The following is a 22,392-nucleotide window of genomic DNA, read 5'->3' on the forward strand; positions in this document are numbered from 1 at the left end:
AATACAATTAGTCAGTTGATCCTGAAAGCAGAAGGAAATTGTATCATTCATATTTCATACAGGATTTGCTTAAGTATCTGTTTTTTAGCTCTTTGGCACTTGCTGATTGTCCTTTTGCCTGTAATTCCAGCTGGCAATACCGATGCCTTTGTATCAGAGAGCTGGGCTTCCTCTTCTGAAGAGCTTAACAGCAGTGTCCACTGGCCTCAGTGGCAGTCCTGCAAGCTCAGTCCTTGTACAGATCAGGCAAGTACATACTGTGCATAGGTTGGTCTGCCAGCGCAGACAGATAGACGGAAAAACTTCATGCCTGGGGATGTCCCGTTTTCCTCCAGCTGTTCGGGTAGGTCTCCAAAGATCACCTTGCTGATAACAGGAGACTGCTGTGGCTTTAGCAATGCAGCAAATTAAAACTGCAGTAACCCTTTGTGCAGCTTAGCACCAGGAAGGAGCCCTACATTCCCTAATGATTTTTAAAATGGGACTTTTTGTCCAGTTCCTAGCCACAGCAGTGTGTTGACCATCATGAGAGTCCCAGGAGAGCTGGGACCTGGGAAGGGGGCTGGCACAGCAGATGGAGATGTGTTTAGCTGGTGCTTTCTTAGCAGTGCAAATGTGTTGAACATTGCACAGCCAAACTGATGTAAACAGAGTAATATATTTCAGCGTAATTGCACTAATTATATGGGGACACTGGTGTTAACTAAACAGCTGTTACCTTTCTCTGATTGAATTAAATAGTTATAAACCTCAGAGGCTTGCTAATATCCTCTTCCTGTCTCGCTTAAATCTCTTTTCCTGTTGTCTGCTTTATCAATCAGTAAGTATGCCTGAGGATTTTGCAGTTTCTCCTCCATCAGATTAGGAGTGTTTGTGGTGCCTTCCTCTCCAAAGCCTTGCACACACAGGGCAATTTTCCTGAAGTTCCTTGGCCACCTCACAGCATCCTGGTGCCTGTGCTGCTCCTCTGGGTTTTGTGTGAGGGGCTGATCCTGGAAATTAGTTGATCCTGATCTGAATAAACTGGTCAGTAGAAGCAGCTGATGCTTTGCTGCTCACAGAGCAGCCTAACGCATAGGAGGTAAGGCTCAGCATTGCCCTGATGAGGGCTATATTTTCTGACTGGTCACCAGGGCGGGCACAGTTCAAGCAGTGCCTCTCCCAGCCCCCAGAGGTGCTCCAGCTGCCTTTGCAGCCTTGTTGGAGCAGCTTGAAGTGCTACATCCAGAGCAGACATAGGCAAACCCATTTTGCTCTGTGCTATAGTAGAAGAATTTGACCCTTAAAAGCCCCAATAAATAGTAGCATGGATGGGAACATTTCTAAACTGCATGAGTGGGACAGCAGAGCATTAACAGGAGGGCCTCCTCTAGCCTTGTGCCCATGCTGATCGTTTTCAGTCTCTTTCTTGTCATCTTATCTTCACTCACCTTCTCTTTGTTGTCCTCATTGCACTCTTCAAATATTTCTTTGTCAGTGCTTCAGATCACCTTAGTGGAGCAGGAGGGAAATCTGCTTTTGCAAGAGCAAAGCTGGCGGCTTGGTGGCCCAGCTCCTGCACACTCAGCTCCACCAGGCCCCCCTTGAATGCAAGTGCCTGGCCCCACGTCAACCGTGGCCCTGCGCAATCCTCTCTTTGTATTGGTTTAAATTTGCTGAAAATAGGTCGCCCACCCTATCTACGAAAGAGCGTAAGAAAAGAATCCTAAACATTTTAATTAGCAGGCAGTTCTGAATTGGCAATACTCTGACAGGGCACGGCAGAGCTTATAAATAGAGCTTCGAGTGCCCATGATGTCAGGAACCACAAGAGCATCTGACTTGTGATTTATTACATCAGATCGTGGCTGGTTCACAGGCTTGAAACTTGCAGCCTATTTACATGTACAGTCAGTACACCCAGTATCATCCCTGAGCCATCCCAGCCTTGAGCAGATAGGTAAATACTGCCTGGAATTGAAACAGTAAACAACCAATTAAAAGTTTAACCTCATCCTTTCCAGTTTCTTCCTGTAGTATCAGCTGAGGAAACTGTTGCCTAAATTAAGATTGTGTGAGATAATAACAAATTACAGTTCTTTTGTTTGCCTCTGTCATTTTTGCACAAACAGTACTTTTACATTTTTTTTGAGTATTTATGCTCAAAAATAATTTCCAAAGCTTGTTCTCTCATGAAAATTGGATTTATTTGAAAACATTTTTCTTTTTCTTCAGTGCAAGATCATTCTTTTTAAAAGATTGCTTGGAATAAATATGTGAAAGCTCATTTATGGAGTTTAATGAAAGAAGAATTGTAATTTTGTATATAGTTCTGGGCACTGCATGCAGATGTACATAGATTGCTTTACATAAACAACAGTTTGCATAACCAGAGTTGGACAATGTAATTAGAAAGGGAAAAACTTGGTATTCAGATTAAATAAGTAACAATAAATTTAAAGTCACGTCTTTTCAGGGCTGAAGGGAGGATCTCATTCACCTTGGCCATGTTTTGGAAGAGGTCACAGTTACAGATCAAAGATTTACATATAGGCCAGTATAAGCCTCTGTCATTAATGACTCCTGAATGTAACAATTTTAAGACTGGAAAATTCTGTGTCCCTTTCATGTCCCCTGCTGTTACCGATTTCCAGGGAGAATTTGGTTTTCCATAGCTGAGTCATGGAGGAAGACACCCAGCAAGAAATCTGCTGGAAGAGCAGATCACCTGTCAGCCTATGCCAGTGCGACTGGACGCATTGCAAGACAGACAAAGCCCACCCTAAATAAAATGCTGTGTGATGATACCCAGCTATCTGAAAGCTGGTATATGCAGGTATCTGAAAACAGACAGGGAATACCTGCATGGTTTAGAAATGGCAAAATGGGAAATAACTTACCTGGGCTGCTCGCAGCTGAACATCGGTAGATCACACTGGTACATTTGCATGTGATGTGTTCTCTATCAAAGTGCACTGTAAAGCACTCCTAAATGTATGTTGTGATTTACTCCGCCCTCTTTTTAAAAGACAATACAAAAACAAAACAAAACAAAAAACCTCAAGTAATCTAAGTCTAGCAGAGAACAAAAGTAATTAGTAGTACTAATGTCCTTTAAAATACCTTGGACTATGCCTTGAGGTTTCATAGTATGCGATCTTAAAAGCATCGCCTGTTCTGCTGGAAAGCCTGCCTCTGTTCTGGGAGCAGAAGCTCTTTTCCTATTCTCATGGGACAAATCCCAGAGCAGCTAGTAGAAGATCAAATACTAGATGTCAGTGTCATTTGCAAGGGGGACACAAAGGAAACTTTTCCCTAGCCAGATGGTTCTTTCTGAATGTTCATCTGTCTTAATATGGACTAAAGGTTAGCAGCCCTTGCTGGAGTTGGGACAGAGTGCAGATGAGATGATTAAATCTGCATGAGAAATTTTTTTGCATTTTGCAAAATTTTGCAGATTTTGCATTTTATATGTAGCTGTATTTGCTAAATAGCGACTTGACTGGTTAAAATATACTGGTGGCCATAAAAGAGACATCTACTCCACAGCATTTCAGCAGTATTTCTTCTAGTTAGGCTTATGTATATCTGCAGGTGGCCTCAAAGCTGATTGTTTCTTTTGTTTAACTTGTGGGTCTGCTTTTGGATATCTGAATGTTTTCAGATGTCTGCTTATGCTATGGGCAGAGGGCTCAGCAGCGATCGTGAGAGTGCCAGGTGCTTGCTCCCTCTGAAACGAAGAGCCAAGGTGTTGCGAATGTCAAGAAAAAATGCGTATCTTTGTGCAAAGAAAAGGTATTTGTTTGCACTGCTGCTAATCTCAGGTGTTCAGTCATCAAGGAGTGGGCCCTCAACATTTAGAAATTAAGTATTATTAAACACATGGAGCCCCCACACAGTTTTTTATACCTTTACACAGTTTTTTATATGGGTGCTTTTGGTGCACAGAGAGATTTTCAGGCTTTTTGGTGTAGTCATGACAGCTTGAATCCCCCTTCCCTTCGAACAAAACCCCCTGACACCAGGAACTGCAGCTTGAAGAGAAATACCAAATATTGCAAAACTTGCTTTTATAAAAATATGCAGGTAATTTGTAACATTTCTCATTTTTCACTTACTGGCACGCTGCCACTGGTGCATGGTAGCACTGGAGGATGACCCAGTGCCCCACTGCATATTTTCCCGTGTCCATCTCCCAAGATGTGTGGTGTTAGCTGCTGTCAGAGCAGGGACAGTGGGCGAGATAAACCTCTGCCCTGCTCCACTCTGGCATTTCTGATGTATTTTGGATTCTGAAGAGTTAATGAGTATATGGATTCATTGTTCTTCCTCCCTAATTAGATCCCAGAGGAAAAACGCCACAAGCCTCAACCACGTCCTTAATCTCCTGAACAATAGAAACGGTATTGAAAAAAAATCAGCTCCCTTCCTGGGAGGAGTGGACACTTCTTGGTGGCTCAAAGCCAGGTTTCTGGTGCAAGCCCTACGCAGGGCTGGACAAGGACCTGTGGGCACCTCCTCTTGGCTGGGCTGGGCTCCTGCCAGGCAGGTGTGTGTGGCCCCAAATCTGCCAGCAGTGCAGAGGGATGGCAGGAAAGGGGAAGCCCGGGCACTTGGGCAAGCAGCGTGCTCACCTCTGCGAAAGGCAGCTTCCCTCCAGCCTGGCAGTGCTTTTGGATGGACGGGTGCCCCACGCTTGCCCAGTGTGGCTTCTGGAAAGGCGCCTTCCCTCTCCAGGTCTGTCAGCTCCCCAGCACTAAAAATACTTCTGTGAAATGTGCACTCCTCTGCACGCACTGGTGCAGAGAGCTTCGGCCGGGCTGGCAGAAGCAGTCTCCTGATGTTTCCCATGTGCTTCAGGAAGGGCACAGTCAGCTGCCCAGAACCATTATCAAAAGAATTGGGACAGAGAAGTGCACACATTAACCCAACCTCTCCTCCTCCTCCTCCTCCTTCTACTCCTCCCTCTGACTCAACAAGTGGTGTAAGCTGCAGAACAGCATCCTTATCCACCAAAGCATGTGCTTTACTTCCATAACAAATTGAGGCATTAGGATTTTTAAAGCCCAGATGTTTCTCAGAGTTATATAAACCCAGGGGCACCCAGATGCCTACATACTCTGACTTCAGAGCACAAGCAGAGGGAAAATCCCTTCAGGATCACATGCCTGGCCCATGACCAGGCTGCTGAGCAGGGTTATTCAAACTGTGAGGTGCAAGAGGCTGAGATAGCAAAAGTCCAAAAAGAATGTGGAGAAGGTGCAAAATCACATGCTGTTCCTTTTCTTTTTCCTCAGATGGGCCTTGGCAAAGCTAGAAAGTACTACAACCAAATCAAATCAATCTCCCAAATCAAGAGTCAAGTGCTCCTGTGAAAGAGCTCATGCAGAAAGCCAGCCAGCAGTAGAAGAGGCTAAGAATATTGAAAGGAAAAAAGATGTAACTAGACAGGTAAATATTGCATTGGGTGTTTCCTAATGTAATGTATTTCTTTTTCCTCTTCCTGCTTCCCCTATTGAGACAGAACTCTCATCTGGGAACAAGGAGAAATTCCCTCTTGTTTTGTTGAGCTAGGGTGTATCAGAAAAATATTTATTTTTCCTCTTCCTGCTTCCCCTCTTGAGACAGAGAACTCTGATCTGGAAGCAAGGAGACATTCTCTCTTGTTTTGTTGCATTAGTGTGTATAGGCAAAGTTCGAAAATTTATAGGTTTTGAGAATGATGTTCTACCTTTAGAACTGTCATGAACACTGAGTCTGGTTGCTGGAGGTCTTTCTTGGTGGACTTGAGATGTTGACCAGAAGCTCTTTGAATTCTTAACCAGAAGGTAGCCAAGACTATTTTCTTCCAACAGCTTATTTTGGCATTTTAATCAAAGAGATGTTAATGAGCACACAGCATTAAAAAGAGCTGCTCCTGCCTCATACTAGAGCTCATCTCCGCCATAATAGCTCTACTGAAAAGAGGAAAACCATGGTGTGGATTCAGTCCTGTGTGGGCTTTGGCTCTGTTTCTTCTGTGAAGCTCTGTCCCATGCACAGAATGGGCAGCCTGACTCCTGTCTACCTTCCATCTACCCTGGGATGCCTGTCCTGAGTTACAGCAATCAACAGCATGACCCAGCCTTATCTCAAACTGGGAAATCATAGAGCTATTAAGAATGCTGAAAATACCTTTTCCCCCCCACCTCCCACCACACCCCCAGGCCCCAGGCAACTGCAATCAGCAAAAGCTTTAATGTAAGTGCAGTGATACAGGCAAAAACATAGTGAGCTTTTTTGCTGGTGTGGCTCTTTATTACTACCTGGGAAAATAAACCACAAAAGCATTGATGAACTTTGCTAGTTACAGCATTACAGCTGTAGCTGCGCCTTGTTTGGTGGTGACAAAAAGTGAGATTTGAAACTGTGCAACCAGTGAGGCAAGAAATATATTTTAGTAGAAGCTGCAGCACCATGAGGAGTGAAGGAACTAAGCTGCAGGCACCTAAGAAAAGCACTTGAACACATTTTGAGGACACCCATATGCACGTGGGACCTTTCTAAGGAGAGCTGCATAATGCCTCTAAGTATGGGGCTTCTTGTCCCAGCTTGTGTAGGCTGGGATACCAAGGACAGCTTGGTATGGAGAGCATCAGGCCTTTCTGGCTGTAATAGTAAGTGGCTGACTCCGTTTCAGCCTAGTGGCCTCCTAAAACTCTCAATATGTGCCAGATACGAGGAGCTCTTCATCACATGGATGTCTGAAGAACCAGATTGAGGCCAGCACATCCGGGCATGCAGAGTACTAATCAGTCCTCGGAGGCTGAGTCACCATCCACTCCTACCAGACCAGGTTTTGAAGTAGGTCAGAGATCAGTTGTTTATTGTCAAAATCCTTAAGCTCTCTATCCTTCCTTGCCAGTACAGCTATTCAGCTTTCCACCACCGTTTCAGAGTTACTCTAAGTGGCCCGTGCCACTTAGTCAACTTCTCCTTAACGTCGCTTTCCAGAGGGAAGCAAACAAAGCGTCACCCTCGGTCAGGGCAGGGTGCCCTCTGTGCGTGACCTTTACCATGCTAACCTGCCCTCATCCTGCCCGACAGCGTTAATTGCCTCTTAGCGCGGCTTTGTCCACAGCTCTGGGAGGTTAGGCCGGGCAGCTCATGCTTGCAATAGCTAGGAACTAGTAATAGCCAGTTCGGATCCCGGTATGAGAGAAGGAGAGGCTGGTCATGCCCCTGCTCCAGCACCCCATTAGGGTAGAGGAATCACCAAGATGCAGGTTAGTTTCAGCTCAGCCCTCTCCCCTGCCGACACAGGCTCTTCCTCATCTTCTGTCTCAGCTCTGCACCACAACCCACACGAGGAGGGCGTGCTGCTATCTGTTCTTGTTTCCTCCCTCTCTGGGTTCCTATCAGAAACACCACTCTGAGTCAGAGGCAGGGGCTGTGACTGAAATGAGAGAGAAAACTCAGAAATGCACAGATTTCAGACCAATGCGGCTACCCCAGCTCTTGAAAGAAAACTAGGCCTCAAAAATGTATGAGATACTCAGCTAAAGAAACACTGTGGTATTAGAAACTGCCTAGCAAGCAGCAAAATAGGATAGCAGAGAGTGTCTGGCTTGCTGAAGGTAACAAACAAGACTCAGAAGAGTGTTGTAGCATGGGTGTTACGTGACCTTCTACCCTCTTGCGGTATCTGCTGTTTTTGGACATTTGCTGAAAAGAATCCCTCCAAGATCACTCCTCTGGTATATTGGGTGGTGATAGCTGGGTTTTCCAGCACAAACATAACTGTGCTACAGTGAGAAGTTTCCAGCAGGGATACTCTTTTTCACATGCGTTTGGATGAGAAGTCATTTAAAAGCCCGTGCTCCCTAGGTAGGAACAGGGTACCACAAACCAACACCACGTGTCCCGATATTCTAGTCCCAGACATATAAATCTAGCCTCTGGCAATATGCTCCCATTGTACATTAAGCAGAACAGATCTGGAAGTATCTGGAAATACTTCCCACATCCAGATCTCCCCAGCAAGAACCATGTCTTGGGCAGGCTGCATTTTTATTGCCTTTACTGCCTGGCTCGGATGATAGCCCTATGCTTAAGGTGAGCTGTGTGAGTAGTGGCACTTCAGTATAATGGAGCCATTTGCATCTGCCCGGGTGAAATGGTGTTTAATGGTCTGTACAGTTACATGACCTCTGGTTGCAATCCGATCAGATATCGCGAGATAAATAAAGTGGAGTCTTGCTGATCATGGGAGGGGAATGGAGGGTGTTAGGAGGGGACTTTGGGATTTGGGGTATAGCCCAAAGGAGGGAGGACTGGTCAGTAGGTGGCAATCTTATATCTGAAGCAGGAAAGACCCATGACAGCACTAGAAAAATCCATGCTACTGGCCACATTTTCCATGAGATGTGTAATCATGAGGTCTAAACTTTTTGGGTAGTAGTTCTAATTGCATGGAGTGGGTGCACTGTGCAAATACAAGTCATGGATTATCGTTAACCAAACCCCAGGCATCTCAGTCAGTCCTTACAGCGGTGAGTGACCACCTCACAGACTGATGGACTGCTTGGTCTGTGCAAAGTCAGTCACCTGCAGCAGTTTGATCAACACTGCCTTTAATTCAGCACTGCAGTTTAGGCATCTTTGCTGATATAGTGCTGACTCGAGAAACGCTTTCATTTGGGGCTTTTTGTCACGTATAGGAAAAGTGCTGCAAACCATTTCCAGAGCATTTGACCTCGTTTGCAGCCTGTCAAGTGGGAGAGAGGCCGTGAAGCAGAAGGAGAGTGGCTGGGACCAGGCAGGGAGTACACAGCAACGAAAGCATTTATGCTACATGTTGTCCTAACAACAGCAGCCGTCTCTAACCCAAGATTTCCTGTGCTAACATCATGAGGAATCCTTGGCTGTGGCCTGTTACCTGAAAGGAACTTCAGGGGATGGAGGAGGTGAGAAAAAAACAGATGCTGCTGCTTTTAAAGCAAATACAGCATTGATGAGAGTTAACTTGTTCACAACCCTGGTTCTTCAAGCCTTGCCTCGCTCACAGGGATGTGGAGAACAGGCAAGGCTGGAGCAAAACATTCCTGTTCTGCCTTTGCTCCAGGTGGCCATGACAGTGCAGGTCCATGGGAGTGCAGGAGCAGGAAAGGCTCAGGTTCTTTCTTGTGGACCCTTCTGGGGCTACTGTCACCTGTAATGTCACCAAACTGCACAGGCCTCAGAGTACCAGCCCCCAGTACCCTGCTGACACAGCTCTTGCCCTGAATTCATTGAAACAAGGTGAGGGGGCTAAACACGAGGTTACATGTCAGGCTGTGGCAAGGCGAACAGTCATGCCGAAGCCTCCCAGATCCTTGTCCTTTTCCTTGGGTTAGAGCAATCTCAGTTGCCTGTTCAGATCTTAGCCCCATAACCGAGCAGCTGATTTGAGTCCATTGCAACCGAGATACGAACCCCTGAGGCCTACGACTCATTTTGCTCAGCGTGCCAGCAGTCACCAGCTGGAATCTGACAGCTAAGCACTGCTAGTCTGTGTTTGATTTACGCTGGCGGCCTTCTTGCTGGAGTCAAGGTCAACGGGAGTAGCACAGGGAGGTGAAGAGGCTGTTACAGCACACAGGAGCCACCCAGACACTCACACGCAGCTTGATTTCTCGCCATTTTCCATGGCCTGGTTTTCACAACGCGTGCCCACGGATTTAGGTTATAACCCCGGCGGTGTTGCAACAAGTTACGGCTTGGGAGCGTGTTTCGGCTGCCATGCTTGCACAGTCTGCCTCGTGAACAGCCCGGGCTGCCTGGCTGCAGCTCGCAGGTAGCAGGTGAGGCTTTTGCTCCTGTCCCACTGTAACCTGAATCACATCAAGAGTAAGCTCAGCTGCACCAAGACCTTCTGCCCAAGGTGCACTGCCCTCTGAAGCAGTGATCCATGTTCACGACCTGACCCGGTTTCGGTCCCCTGTCAGCTTCACAAGGAAGAATGCTTTGGGATTTCCAGAAGGCGCTTGCACAAGGGCTGATAAGATATGAGCTGCAGGCCGAGGCAGGCGCATCATCGAGGCGGTGTTGCCACACGTGTTGTAAGGATGAGTGAGGTATGTTGGCATTTCATGAAAAGTCCACTGCTTAGTGTAAGCCAGATGTCTCGCAGCCCGAGGAGCCGGTCCGGGGCTTGCAGCAGCAGAATCACAGGCAGGAGTGAAGGAAAGGCTGGGACACAAAGGAGGGCTTGGAGCCTCACATCTGGCCTGCTTGTGCTTGCTCCTTCTCACCTTTGGTGAAACGCTGGTTGCTTATCTCTGAAAGCCATTTGCTTTCCACCCACCTGCTGTGTCAGCCCTCAGAAGAGCCTGCCCTGGAAAACAAATGTCTGCCCTGTCAGTCTTTGTGTCTCCTTTCCTCTCTTGTGACCTTGTCCCTACCCAGAAGCATGTTTGTCCCAGCTCCACCAACTCCAGAGTGGAAATCCCTGCTTTGCCTTCCCTGGAACTGGGAGAAAAAAGTGTGGCTTATGCCACAACTTTAACCTGAAGCATAAACCAGCGGCTGGAATGGCTGGCCCCAAACACGTGGGTCAAGGGGCCCTGTGGTGAGCATGCATGAAGAGATGGCCGTAGCAGCTCCACAAGTCCCATCCCCACCTCTCATCTGCCTGGAGGCCTACCCGTGTCCCTGCCAGCCCAGCATGGGGGCTGGGAGGACAGTGTTGCTGGTGTAACTGGTTTGATCGGCACCGACTCCAGCTGCCTGCACCGGAGCGGATTCCTCCCCTGGGCCTCCTCGGGGCACAGCAGCCACTGGGTACCGACACCGTGTGCCCTCTGGGGCTCCTTGCCCAGCCAGAGAAGGGCCATGCAGGTGAGGGAGCAGGCTCCCACCGACCACAGGCCCTGTGCCACCACGTGGGCAGTGGAAAGCCAGCAGGGCATCGGCACCAGTGGGAGAGAGCATGTGCCAATGGCAGCAGCATGGCCATGGGGCTTTAGGTGCCTCCACGAGGCCAAGCAGAAGGCTGGAAGCGGTTGACATCGGCCTCCAGCTGTGCACAATCCTGGTTTGCAGGGGAGCAAGGTTTCTACAAGGCTTCCTTGTAGGAAAATGACTCTCACTGCGCTCTTTTGTTGTCCCAAGTTGTTGCCCCGAGGGACAGCGGAAAAAGCCAAGGGGGAAGTCCTGTTCTGCAGCATTTTCTCCTTGAACTCCAGAAGGCAAGGTGATGTTGCTGTAAAGGGCCGTGGTCTCCAGCAGCAGCCACGCTTGGCCGCTGGGCATTTCTGCCTGGCTGACAGGGATTGGGCTAAATGCACAGCGCAGCCGAGCACGGAGCACGTTGGCTGAACACTTTGTGTCGCGGCGATGTGTGAGTAGGGCTGGGCAGAGTCCAGCTGTGCAGGGGGGCAGAGATGTGTGATCCTATCCTGAACAGCTTTTTCTGCTCCTCCTGCTCTGAGGACTGGCACGAAATGATGCAAAGAGCATTAGGCAAGGACGGGTAGCCCCTTTCTTCTGCCAATCAAGGCTTCAGCAGGAGATTCCTGCTCTGGAGTTCACCATTAAACCGCAGAAGCCTCATTGGAGCAAGCAGAAATACCAAATCCTAAGCCTTGAACTTGGACTTCGTCTTCACTTCTATCACACTGGAAGGACAAAGCCAAACTGGGTTATTTGCTTTTCTTTTTTTTTTTTTTTTTGAATTCCTTTTGTCTCAAGGACCTGATGCTGTGGACAAGAACAAAAAAACACTTCTCCTTGGTTCCCTCTGAATTTCTGCACATGCTGCTTGTACTCCTGGAGAAAGCGATCTCCCCACTCCCTTCCTACAGGTTTTTTAACCCCTATTTTCAATGCATTCCAGTGGAGAGGTGGCCTGTAAGCGTGTTGTCTCAGATCACCCTGCTGTCAGCAAGCCAGGACTTGTGGAAAGGAAATTTCTTTAGGCTAGGAATGTGTTAACTGTTTGGCACTGGCTCTCCCATCAGGGGCTGCGTGTTGTACCGGGGATTTTCCACTGGTTCTGCCTGTTCCAGCTTCTCAGCTGGGTGCATTTTCCCACAAAGATGTGGCCTCAGAAGTGCCATCTTCATTGTAAAGTCACTCAGGTAAAGAGAATGGCTAGAGCATGGTTCTCATGCTCCCTGCTTCCTACCAGGTACTTTGCTTTATCTTGCATGATAACTGAGACCGAGCCTTTGAAAAACTACGTGTCAGGGCTGAATTATTTATAGTCATGTCAAACATTCCTGAGTGTAAGGGTGAAGCCCAGGATGAAGTATCCTGGTATGCCACTGATGAGGAAGACGTGTTTTCCCAGCCGGGGCTGACAAAGATGTAGTGTAGACAAAGATGGTATTTGCCAATCAGAGAGGGGATCTTTATTGGTTTACAAAACAAAATCAAACAATATGTCATGTTTTATGATTGCCTTAATAATCACATATATAATAATGTATTTTGTCAGCAGCAGACGGCAGCAGGAGACAAAAGCCATAGAATTACATTTGTGAATTTGACTGGAAGCGGTTGCAGTCTGTTTTCAGGCCGTGCTTGTTCTCTTCACCAAAACAAAGTATTACTTAAATAGAAGGCTAGAAACACTAAATTGCAGCTAAAACATGACCCATTAGGAAAGCTTGGGAAACCACAATAAAAATCTTAAGAAATTTCAAACAATTTCTCCCAAATATAACTGGAGAGAGGGGAGGTCTTGATGAGTCAGTTATGAGTCTAGGTCTCACTGTGTAGCTGTTTATTTTCTTCATAGGCTATTTGCCCTTTTTTAAAGAATAACACCGGCCTTATACATGTGCATATAAAGTGTACAATAATACATTGTTATCCTGCTTGTCCCTTAATTCATTTTCTATTTAATAACCTCCCAGCACTAGGAGTGCTCATCCTTGTATTCAAAACCTGCTGGCTTTAGTAGTTGTGCTCACCTTTTCTCAGTATAATCAAGACCTCACATCTCTGTATTTTTAATCTCATTTTAATCTATATATATTCTGGTGGGTATTGACCAGTCCACTCCCACTGCTCTCCACTAGAGGAATCTATGGTAGATCAGGCTGTGAATTAGAGCAGGTCTGAACAAGGGCATTTGGGAATTTTTACTCCCTGCTTTGCTGTTGAATTCTCAGTGCATCACCATGTGAATGGGCTGGGAAGTTGTCAAGAGCGGTAAAAATCTCAGCCTGACCAGAGAGGGTTCAAATGGAGTTTCCAAGGGCAAGGAAATTGTTTGGGTCATATCATAGCACTACATGCTTTGTCTTCAAAAGACAGTAGGTCTGCTGAAAAACTAGATCGATCCTTGGATTTGCGCTGCATTTCAGCAAAAACAGTCTTGAATCCTGGACTATAGAAACACTTTAACTTCCACCTTTCAACCAAGAAAGAGGGGAGAGCAAACATTTGAGCACGTCTGTCTATAATAATGTAATGCTTTACGTGTCTGTTTAATAGACAACTACAGGAATGAGGGGAAGCTCTTTGATCTGTGTCTTCATCTGGACTAACAGCCCTATATCTCCCTGCGAATAAATCTGTGCATCCCTGATAAGCCACTGCTGGGTAATCCAAGCACTTTGCATTGGTTTGTGTTTTGAGGGCTGCTCAGATTCTCCGTTGTCTTGCAGTGTATGTGGGTTTGATTGTGATTTCATGATGTTTTTAGTACATGGGTGGAAATGTATTTTCTGGTAAAGCTCAGACAGAGGTAGAATCTTTCCAGCCATAAAGGAACCATTGACATCCTCGGGGTATTGACATTTGAGGACAGACCAATGAATGGAAAAGTAAAATAAAGTGGGGGAGAATTTGAGTTACTACTGTTGGCTCTCAAGCAGAGCTGTCCAACTTCTTATACTGGAGTGAATGCTTTTTCCTAGGTTTGTTTTTCCCTTAGTGACTTGGTGAAGTGTAATGGTGGTACTGATAATGTGCATGTGAGTTAGTCCATGTTGAAAATTTTTGCTGTACGGCCTGGCTGCACTAGTTGGGAGAATATACATCCAACTCATATCAGTGCTGGCCCTAACATTGCATTTATGCTTGCAAAAATAAAAATGTACAGCTTAGTCTATTTAGGTAGCTGAGAAAATAGCTCCTTCAGTGGTATGAATGGCATCTCTATTACTGAAATATTTTTGTCATGGCTCTAGCAATATATATATATATATGCTGAAAAACCCCTTCTAGTGTAGACACACCCTCGAGGAATGAAGTTTCCAGCTCCATGGGAAGATCACTTAGGTGCTGAACTCACAGACGCATTTGAAATCACTGCTATGTAAAGCCTGTTTTATTTCTTTTATCTGATAGTTTACACTATTTCTCTTCACTGTGAGGTCTCTGTCACCAACGTGGCATTATCTCCCCTCAGTCCCAGATCCAGGATAACCCACCTCTTGGTCACCCTGCCTTCAGCGTGGGCTCTCAGCCACCCCCCAGGCAGCAAAGCCAGGAGAGGAAGCCTGGGCTGGGCTGTGCTGTTCTGGGGAGAAAGTGCCATTGGTGCCTGGAAGGGCAGGACTAGGTTTGTCAACAGCAGGCAGCAAAGCCTCTGTTTTTCCGTGGAAAATCGAGGGACATTCCCTTTCAGTGAATAGACCTTCCCCTGTGATGCAAAGGAGGTGGAAGATTTGCAGTGTTACACCAGCGGGTGTCGATTTCACGTGTTTTAAGGTACACAAATCCTAAGCCTGTTTTTCTCTTTCTTTTCTGCCTCTGGAGCTAATGCGTTTAACTCTCAAAGAGGAGACAGCTGGTTGTTAGCTTCAGCTTGTCTTGATGTTCATTTTCTTTTAAAGCGAGCTTGCATATTATTCTAGCTTAATTAGATCTTTCTGCAGATAAAATCCTTGGAAGGGGTCCACCCCCTTCCCCCACTCTGCTATGTTTCTTGCTTGATTCTTTTCACATGTCCCTTCCCCAGTGAATATATCTGAATGTTACATGGCGTTAATTAAGGATCTCAATTGCATATTCGTCTTCGCAAAGCTTGCCAGGGTGTGCAGGCAATCGTGATTGACTGACAGCACGCGAAGAACAATGGAGAAGCCTTAACAAGGCTTGGCAAAGCAAGGCAGTGAAGAGCAATCAAAGGGGAAGAGCTTCACCCAAGGTCTTCAGGAAAATCTCCGACTGGTGACTTTTATTTCCTTAATCAACAATAGGAAACAGCTCAGCTTGCTGCAGCTGGTGATAAAGGAGCTCCCCCAAGGCCCACCACAAGATGAAATAACCGTGTGGCTCGAGGTAGAACAAGCTGTTCAGTAACACGCTGTATGGTTGTTCCGGGAAGTCTTGAGAAGCTGCTTCTTCCCAGCAAGGGAGGGGAGCCGGGAGATGTGGTGCTGGGCTCTGCAGCTGTGCCGGGCCAAGGCGTTTTGTGATCCTGATGCAAAGAGGCTTCAGCATGGAGGGAGGTGGAGAGTCCCCTCCTAGGGTAAAGCCTGAGCGGTCTGGAAGAGACATCATCTGCATTTTCCTCACCTCACACAGGAGGTCTTCCACAGGCAGGGTCAGTGAGCTTCAGTTGCGGCTGCCTGCCCTGCACGTCGGGGAGAAGCTCATCCAGGTTCTCCCCATGGACACTATCCACAGGGCTCACAGTCCCATGAGCCACGGTGGTCTCTGGTACCACCCCACCTGAGCACCTCACGGCTTCCCTTGCATTCACCTCACGTTTCTGGGACTTAAAAACTGCAGTTAGCCCTGCCTGCTTCACAGAAGAGAAATGGGGGCACAGAGATGTCACCTTTTTGGTTTCCTAAGCGATGGTGAGAAAATCTTGAGGCACAAACAGGACTTAGACCTGGGGTTCCCGTTGGTATTCCTCAGGGAGTTACCTGTGGGGTTTCCTGCCCCCATAGACGGGACTGTGGCTGGTAGCACCTAGTAAGAGGGCACAGTGGTTCAGGCAAAACACTAAGGAGTCACGGTGGGATCTGTCAAGGTTGATAGCAGTAGCACAATGCAGCAGCATTAAAACCTTTCCCTCCATCTATCAAGCCCCAAATGGCATTTACGCAGGCAGATCTCTGCCAAGGAGTCACGTTACAGTGCAATTCTTTGTTAACCATGTTACTGCATGTTTTTACCTCGCCTGTATACGCAAGTCCAGTCCATGTTACAGCTTGGGACAAATTCCATGGTAAAACAGAGCTTGGCCTTCCGGGTAATAACCAACATTGCAGCAGGATTCCCAGGCATGTTTAGTGTGCTGGGTGGAGAGGCCTGCTCCACAAAGAAGAAGATTGCCAAAGCAAGGTGTGTGTTGTTAACTTTCATGGGGTAAAGTGCTGATCTATAAAAGTTTGCAATATGCTTTTAGGAACTGCCTATTTTCCCACCTTTCTTTCAGTCACCAAGAAACATTTTAGGCTAAGTGCCTGAGCTACAGTTGCATACCTGCGCAACTGTTGTGGTTACCTGTATGTAATGGGAAGTTTTTTTCACTTAACTGAGGCCATACCAACATAACTCCAAGTTTCAGTTCCATTATAATAGCCCGGATATGTCTGCCATTGATTTAGCTCCCGTCTCACCTCAGAAGTGGAAGTGCTGCCCATGCAAAGCAGGGGTGTAGGAGCATGCCCACGCTCACTCACCGAGCAGGTGCAGCCAGAAGAGTCCTTCAGCCGCAGCCTTGTTGCAGGCACATTCCCAGAACTCGTGGCTCCCACCTAGGAGGTGTTCCTGCCCCGCAGACCCCACATGGAAGAGGGATGGCAGCAAGGCAACCTGCCCCTTGCTGCTCTGCCTGGGAGGTAGGCCAGCAATCTCCAGCGGTAGGCACAGCCCCTGCGGCTAAGCCAGCCCGGCAGCATGCAAAGCTGTCCCTAAAGTCATTTGAAAGCAGAAGCACAGGTATCTGCTTGAGGTCCCTTCCTATCCTAAGGAGTCCCCACCCTCCAATGGCTGTACTAATGACACAGCACTCGCTGAGGCCTGTGCCTCTGATTTGCATTAAAAAGCTCTGTTCCCTAGTCCATATCTGACAGTTTGATAAAAGACTTGATTTTTCAGGAACTCTTGAGTTTCTATTAAAAGCAGTGAGAGAGCAAATCTCTGCTCATTTGAAATTCAAGGCATCTACTTAGGAGTCTAAATATGGAGTTGGACTTTTATTTTATGATATATTGGCCTTTGTCTTGGGCTGTCGTAAAGCAAACATGATAAGCTAGCAACTGGCATAAAGTTTTCCAGTTATTTTCTAAATGTTACAGCAGCAGGGAACAAAGTAGAATTATCAGAGGGTCAAAGGCATAGAGTAGAAATGTCATTAAGAAATGGCAAGAGTTACTGATAAGTTTTAGTATCTTTGTTTTATTACTTCCCTGTCTCAGTCAGATCTGCAAACACATTGAATCACATTTAATTGAACAACAGCTTCACTGTGAAACCTGCCATTCTTAGCTCCACTATAGAAAATATCTTTAAAAACACCACCCCCGCTTTCTAACATCGTACAGACAAAGAATTACAGGTCGTCTGCCATAGGATAGGCACTACATGCGGCATCACCTGCCTTAAGTCTGTCTTTCATCCACGGCGCCACAACGAGCGGTCTGGGGGCCGGTGCGTGCCCCCGTGCAGAAGGGCTGCCTTGCTGACAGCCTGCCGCGGGTCTGCTCCTTCCTCCCACTCTCTGTGCACCTCGTACACGTGCCTCTGTCACAGCCGGTGTCCTCTGGGCCGGTGTCCCGCAGCCGCAGAGCAGGGCGAGGCAGGCGATGCTGCGTGGAGGTGTGCCGGGGTGACCTTCAGGTTCCTGAAGCCCTGCCCACGCTCTGCAAGGTGCGCAGGGAAATGCTTCCCTGAAAACACTGCAAAATGGAGTGTGTTCTGCTTCCTTCTCCTGCAAGCTCTTGTGTGTTGCAACGTTTGCTACCTGTGATCAGCCATACATCTTTGATTGCTCTTATATAAGTAAGCAGGATTAGCTGTCTCAGGGCATTTGGCCTACATTTCACAGTTTTGCTGGTGAAGCTGAGCTGGATAGGAGTGTGAAAAAAAAAAAAAAAGAAAAAACAACAACAACAACAACAAAGCTTGTGAAAACCCTGATGTTGACACAGTTATGTCAGCAAAAAAAGCATTTTTGTCTGGATAACTGGTTTCCTTTTGGGGGATGCATTCTGTCGCTGCTCTCAGCTGTGGCCTGTACTGCTGTACTGGCAAGTCCCGCCTCGAGCAGCTCGGAGACCCATAGATCCCTCTGGGTTGGAAAAGACCTTCAAGGATCATGCAGTGCAACGATGGCAAGGTATACAGTCCAGCTGGGCGGTGACTCAGCCTGCATGGTTCTGGCAGCTGCTCAACCTAGGTAGTAGTCCGATGACCTTGGTGGAACTCCTAGGAATGGCATGCACCTATTACAAAGTCTAGGCTTGAGGAGGGTGTGCAAGAGGCTTCTGACCTGCCTCTGATTTAGTATTTTTAATCAGCAAGATACTGCAGCCGCGTGCTTGGAGTTTGTTCACATCAGCTTCTTTCAATTCCAACAGGCAGGGCCCTGTGCAGTGGAAGCTGCAGTGGTTTGGAGGAGACTGGATACTCCTTTAGGTCAGATGACAGATTCATGCATGTGGGATGCCCCACTCAATATAATACGTCTCTCTCTTTACCTTAAAACGTGTAAGACTTCACAGCTCTAATGTTGCCATAAAGTTAACTCACTGGAGTGATATGTGCTGACTGAACAGAGGCTGAAAGTGACAGCTGTGTATGGATAAACCCTCCATTTTTAAGTTGGTTATTTACATTAGATCACCCTATGTGAATCACCTGAACAGCCCATTCTACTACCTGGATAAGGATTTCTCTGTCTCTTGTCTTTTTCTTTTCTTTTCTTTTCTTTTCTTTTCTTTTCTTTTCTTTTCTTTTCTTTTCTTTTCTTTTCTTTTCTTTTCTTTTCTTTTCTTTTCTTTTCTTTTCTTTTCTTTTCTTTTCTTTTCTTTTCTGCTTTTAAACTCCTCATACAGTCAAGACTAGCAGAAGAAGGCTGGAAACTTCTCTACAATGGTGGCAAATTCCCTCATACTCTCAGTTCTAACCTTTAGTCATTTTACTTTCAGCCAAAATTGCCGAAAGACCCTTCCTCTCATTCTGTGCACTAGAGAGTATTAAAAGGTAATGAGAAAAGCTAAAACTCATTTGCTCAGAAAGAATAATTCCAACTCCCTTCTGTGGCAAATGAGAAAATTAGGCAAATGTAATACATTTGTCAAGGACTCCGCTGAATATCCTATGTTTTATTCAGCTTCACGTAAGGATACTATAATAAAGGTCTGGGCATAAGTCCCTGACAGGTTAATGACAACTCCAACATTGTTTCAACAGGGCTTTGTCAGAGCTCTGTAGTTTTCCACAGTGAGGACTGGAAGCTTGAGGAAAGGTCTGGGCCCTAGGGTTCCTGGTAATAGAGAGGGTGGGATGGGTGGGTATCTAGGACTGTTGTTAGAGAGGATCTTGTCCACAGTTCTCTACCTAACCACTGTACTCAGCTCTGCTGTGGACCCCATGAGCTCTGGCCAGACAGGTGTGTGAATCATGGCACCAAACACAGTAATTATAATTTGACTTCTGGGCATTGCCCCCAGTTCCCTAGAAAACACCAAAGTCAAGTCACTTTTTACCATCTCTCAGCTTCTGCCTTAGGAAAACGTAAGCAATAGTGCTTCTTGCTTCTTGATCATGTTAACACTCAGCATTGGTAAACTTCATACATAAATTCTGAGTATTACTGATGGTCCCAAGATGCTGTCCCAAGATGCTGATGTTGTGTGGTTAAGTCTAGTCTGGTAAGATTAAAATATTTATAGGAGTGAATTATCTACTCTACAGAGGCAATCCTGTATATTTCTGTCTTCCTCGTTTTTATGCTTTATTCCTCTGTGTATTTGAGTCTCTCTGCACTGCCCAACCTCACACCACCATTGGGGTAGGGAGGAAACTAAATTCATGGGTTTCAGAGCTGCTTTGAATCTGCCTGCCAGGCTCTCCTTTTGGCTCCTGTAGAGTGCCTGAGCTTTGTGGTGCCTATAAAGCTCCAAGACTTTGGTGTTCCTGTTCCAGCAGCATTGCTGACATGGGAGGTGGCCAAATGGAGCCACTGTACATCCTTAAGAACCTAGATATAGCAGTGATGTCATCAGAGAGGTGTTTACAGTTTGCAGAAATTTGCATTCACTCTGATTTAATAATTTCGGATCCCTGGAAAGCAATGGGTTTCTGTTCTTTTTTTTTTTTTTTTTTTTTTTTTTTTTAAGCTGCTACACATCAAAGCCGCAATCCCAAGAATGCAGTGACTATGGATTTGCAGAGAACAGCATATCTGTCAGAGGGGAAAATATAAAAAAAGTAGTTTACTAAAAGGAAAATTGGTTTCAATGGAAAACATGCATCCAGCAAAATGCCTGGAACAATATGACTGCAGCAAATACTTTGTGCTTCAGTCAAAGATAAGCTATCAGGCTGACTGAAGAAGTAATGGAATGAAATTATACTGTCTGCGTTATGCTGAAAGGGCAGAATAAATGATCCACAGACTGCAGTCTGAAAGGACAGTGGCATTTCCATGAATTTTCTGTACAGTGTTGCTTGCAGCCAGACGAGCCACCTGCTAGCTTGCTCGTCCTACCTTGCCTCTGCTGTTCAGGTCTGCAGCAAGGTATGACTGTGGTAGGGGTAGATAAAGAGTACAGCAGGGCTAGATCCACTGAAAACATTTCCAGCAGTGACAGAGGGGTGGTGGAGAGAAAAGCTGCTTCTCTGAGTACTTGTGTATGTCTGGGCTCCCCAGCGTCTGCTCCTGGAGCTTCTTTTGGATGATCCTAAACAAGTCCCTTCTTCTCTCTCTGGAAGGGCTTCTTTACAAAAGAAATCTCAGGAAAAAGTCATCTCAGTGAACTAAAAGCATGAATTTCACACAGGTGAATCAACTGCATTATAGTGGACACCTTTAGTAAGAATTAGGGTGGACTACATTAAATGTTCCTCAATTTGCTTTGGAGGTGAAGTATACTGCAGAGAATAAACACACCTTTAAATCTAAGTATAAATGCCCAGTTGGGGCTTTAACGTGATTTAATTAAGTTTTTAAATGTTTTGTTAGCTTACAAAAGTTCATTGAAATTAGGTTTCCAGAGCATCTCCATACAGTCAAACCCATACATGAGGCAAAACATGCATCGTTCTCTCTCAGGGGCCCAGCAGATGCTGGCTTTGGGCAGCTGCCCGTGGCTCTGTGCGAGGCTCCTAGATGGACCCCTCTCTGGTGCCTGTCACCTACCAAGGATGCTGCCGTCACCTGCCTGGAGCCATACCTGAGGCGACAAAACACCAGTTCTGCTCTTTCTTCTGCCACCAGCTTCCCACATGCCGCCATGTACCCACTTGTTAGAAAACAGGGGCTATAGCACTGTGCATCTACTCTTCAGTGTGATGTGAAGCCAAGAGGGGAGAGACGGATTGACAGGCCTGTTGTGAACACCTGATGTGGGTGACTTCTCCTATGGTATTTTGTTATGGGAACTCAACTGCAGCAGATTCCTGGAAACTTGATCCCTGAGATAAACGTGGAAGAACTGAAACAGCAAAATCTGTCCAGAGCTTCAGCCTTTCAATTCAGAGGCAAGTCAGAACCTCCCCGTCCTGGAACAAGGAAATCAGTGTAAAGGTGGCTGCTCTCAGCTGTGTGCATCCAGTGGGCCTAGGTGGAGGCAAAAGTTACACTGAAGAGCTAAACGGCTTTCAGAGTCACGACCTCCTGATGTGCACTTCCTAAGAGACTGATGACATTTAAAGTGCTTTGAGTAGACTGTTTACTTTCCATTTAAAACAGGAAATTCATTGCACTGTTTGTCACGCTGATCACCATCCCAATGACCAAACGTTTGCTATCTCACCTAAGTTCTCCTGGAGAGCAAATACACGTCTTCACCGTTAAATACCGTCACATCAGTTATGCTGGGACAGCTTCTCTTACAAAGGTATCCGATTTAACAGAGCATCCATCTTGCTAACCTCACCAGCCGTTTTCCAGATGGTGTTTTGAATACAGTATAGATCGGGGGCCTTGCTAACCAACCCGTTATTCAATTAATTAGCACTTGTAAATTAAGTATGTGCCTAGCAGAGTGCGTCATTCCGTGTGGCTAGCCTCGTCTCGTGGTGCAGCAAGGAAGGACTGTGGGTCATTGGGTCACCATGAGTGACGAGCAGGCCACCTCAGTTGGTCATCTCAGCTGAAAAACAAAAAGTGGAGTAGTTCGTATGTGCTTTGTGACTGTGTTCAGAGGAGAAAACTCCAAGTGGGAGATTCAGAGCTCTTTGTATACTCTTATACTCTTAGCTAGTATGCTCTTTGGTGGCGTTGCCATACAGGTGATGGCTGAAACACCACAATGA

The 22,392-nt window shown here is 46.4% G+C and overlaps 1 protein-coding gene across 6 annotated transcripts in view; it reads left to right on the plus strand.

The window, feature by feature from the left end:
- The window catches only part of LOC309882473 (uncharacterized protein), a 126,280-nt gene that overhangs the window by 99,418 nt on the left and 4,470 nt on the right, over positions 1-22,392 (plus strand). For 4 of the 6 annotated variants that reach the window (XM_082769616.1, XM_082769614.1, XM_082769615.1 and 1 more), the window contains one exon: positions 5,277-5,430. The exons of the other annotated variants lie outside the window; for them this stretch is intronic. In XM_082769616.1, coding sequence (XP_082625742.1) covers positions 5,277-5,430 — 154 coding nt within the window. The remainder of the gene's footprint in view (positions 1-5,276; positions 5,431-22,392) is intronic. 6 annotated transcript variants of the gene reach the window in all.

The sequence above is a fragment of the Aythya marila genome (genome assembly GCF_965140915.1).
Source record: "Aythya marila genome assembly, chromosome: 1".
Taxonomy (NCBI): domain Eukaryota; kingdom Metazoa; phylum Chordata; class Aves; order Anseriformes; family Anatidae; genus Aythya; species Aythya marila.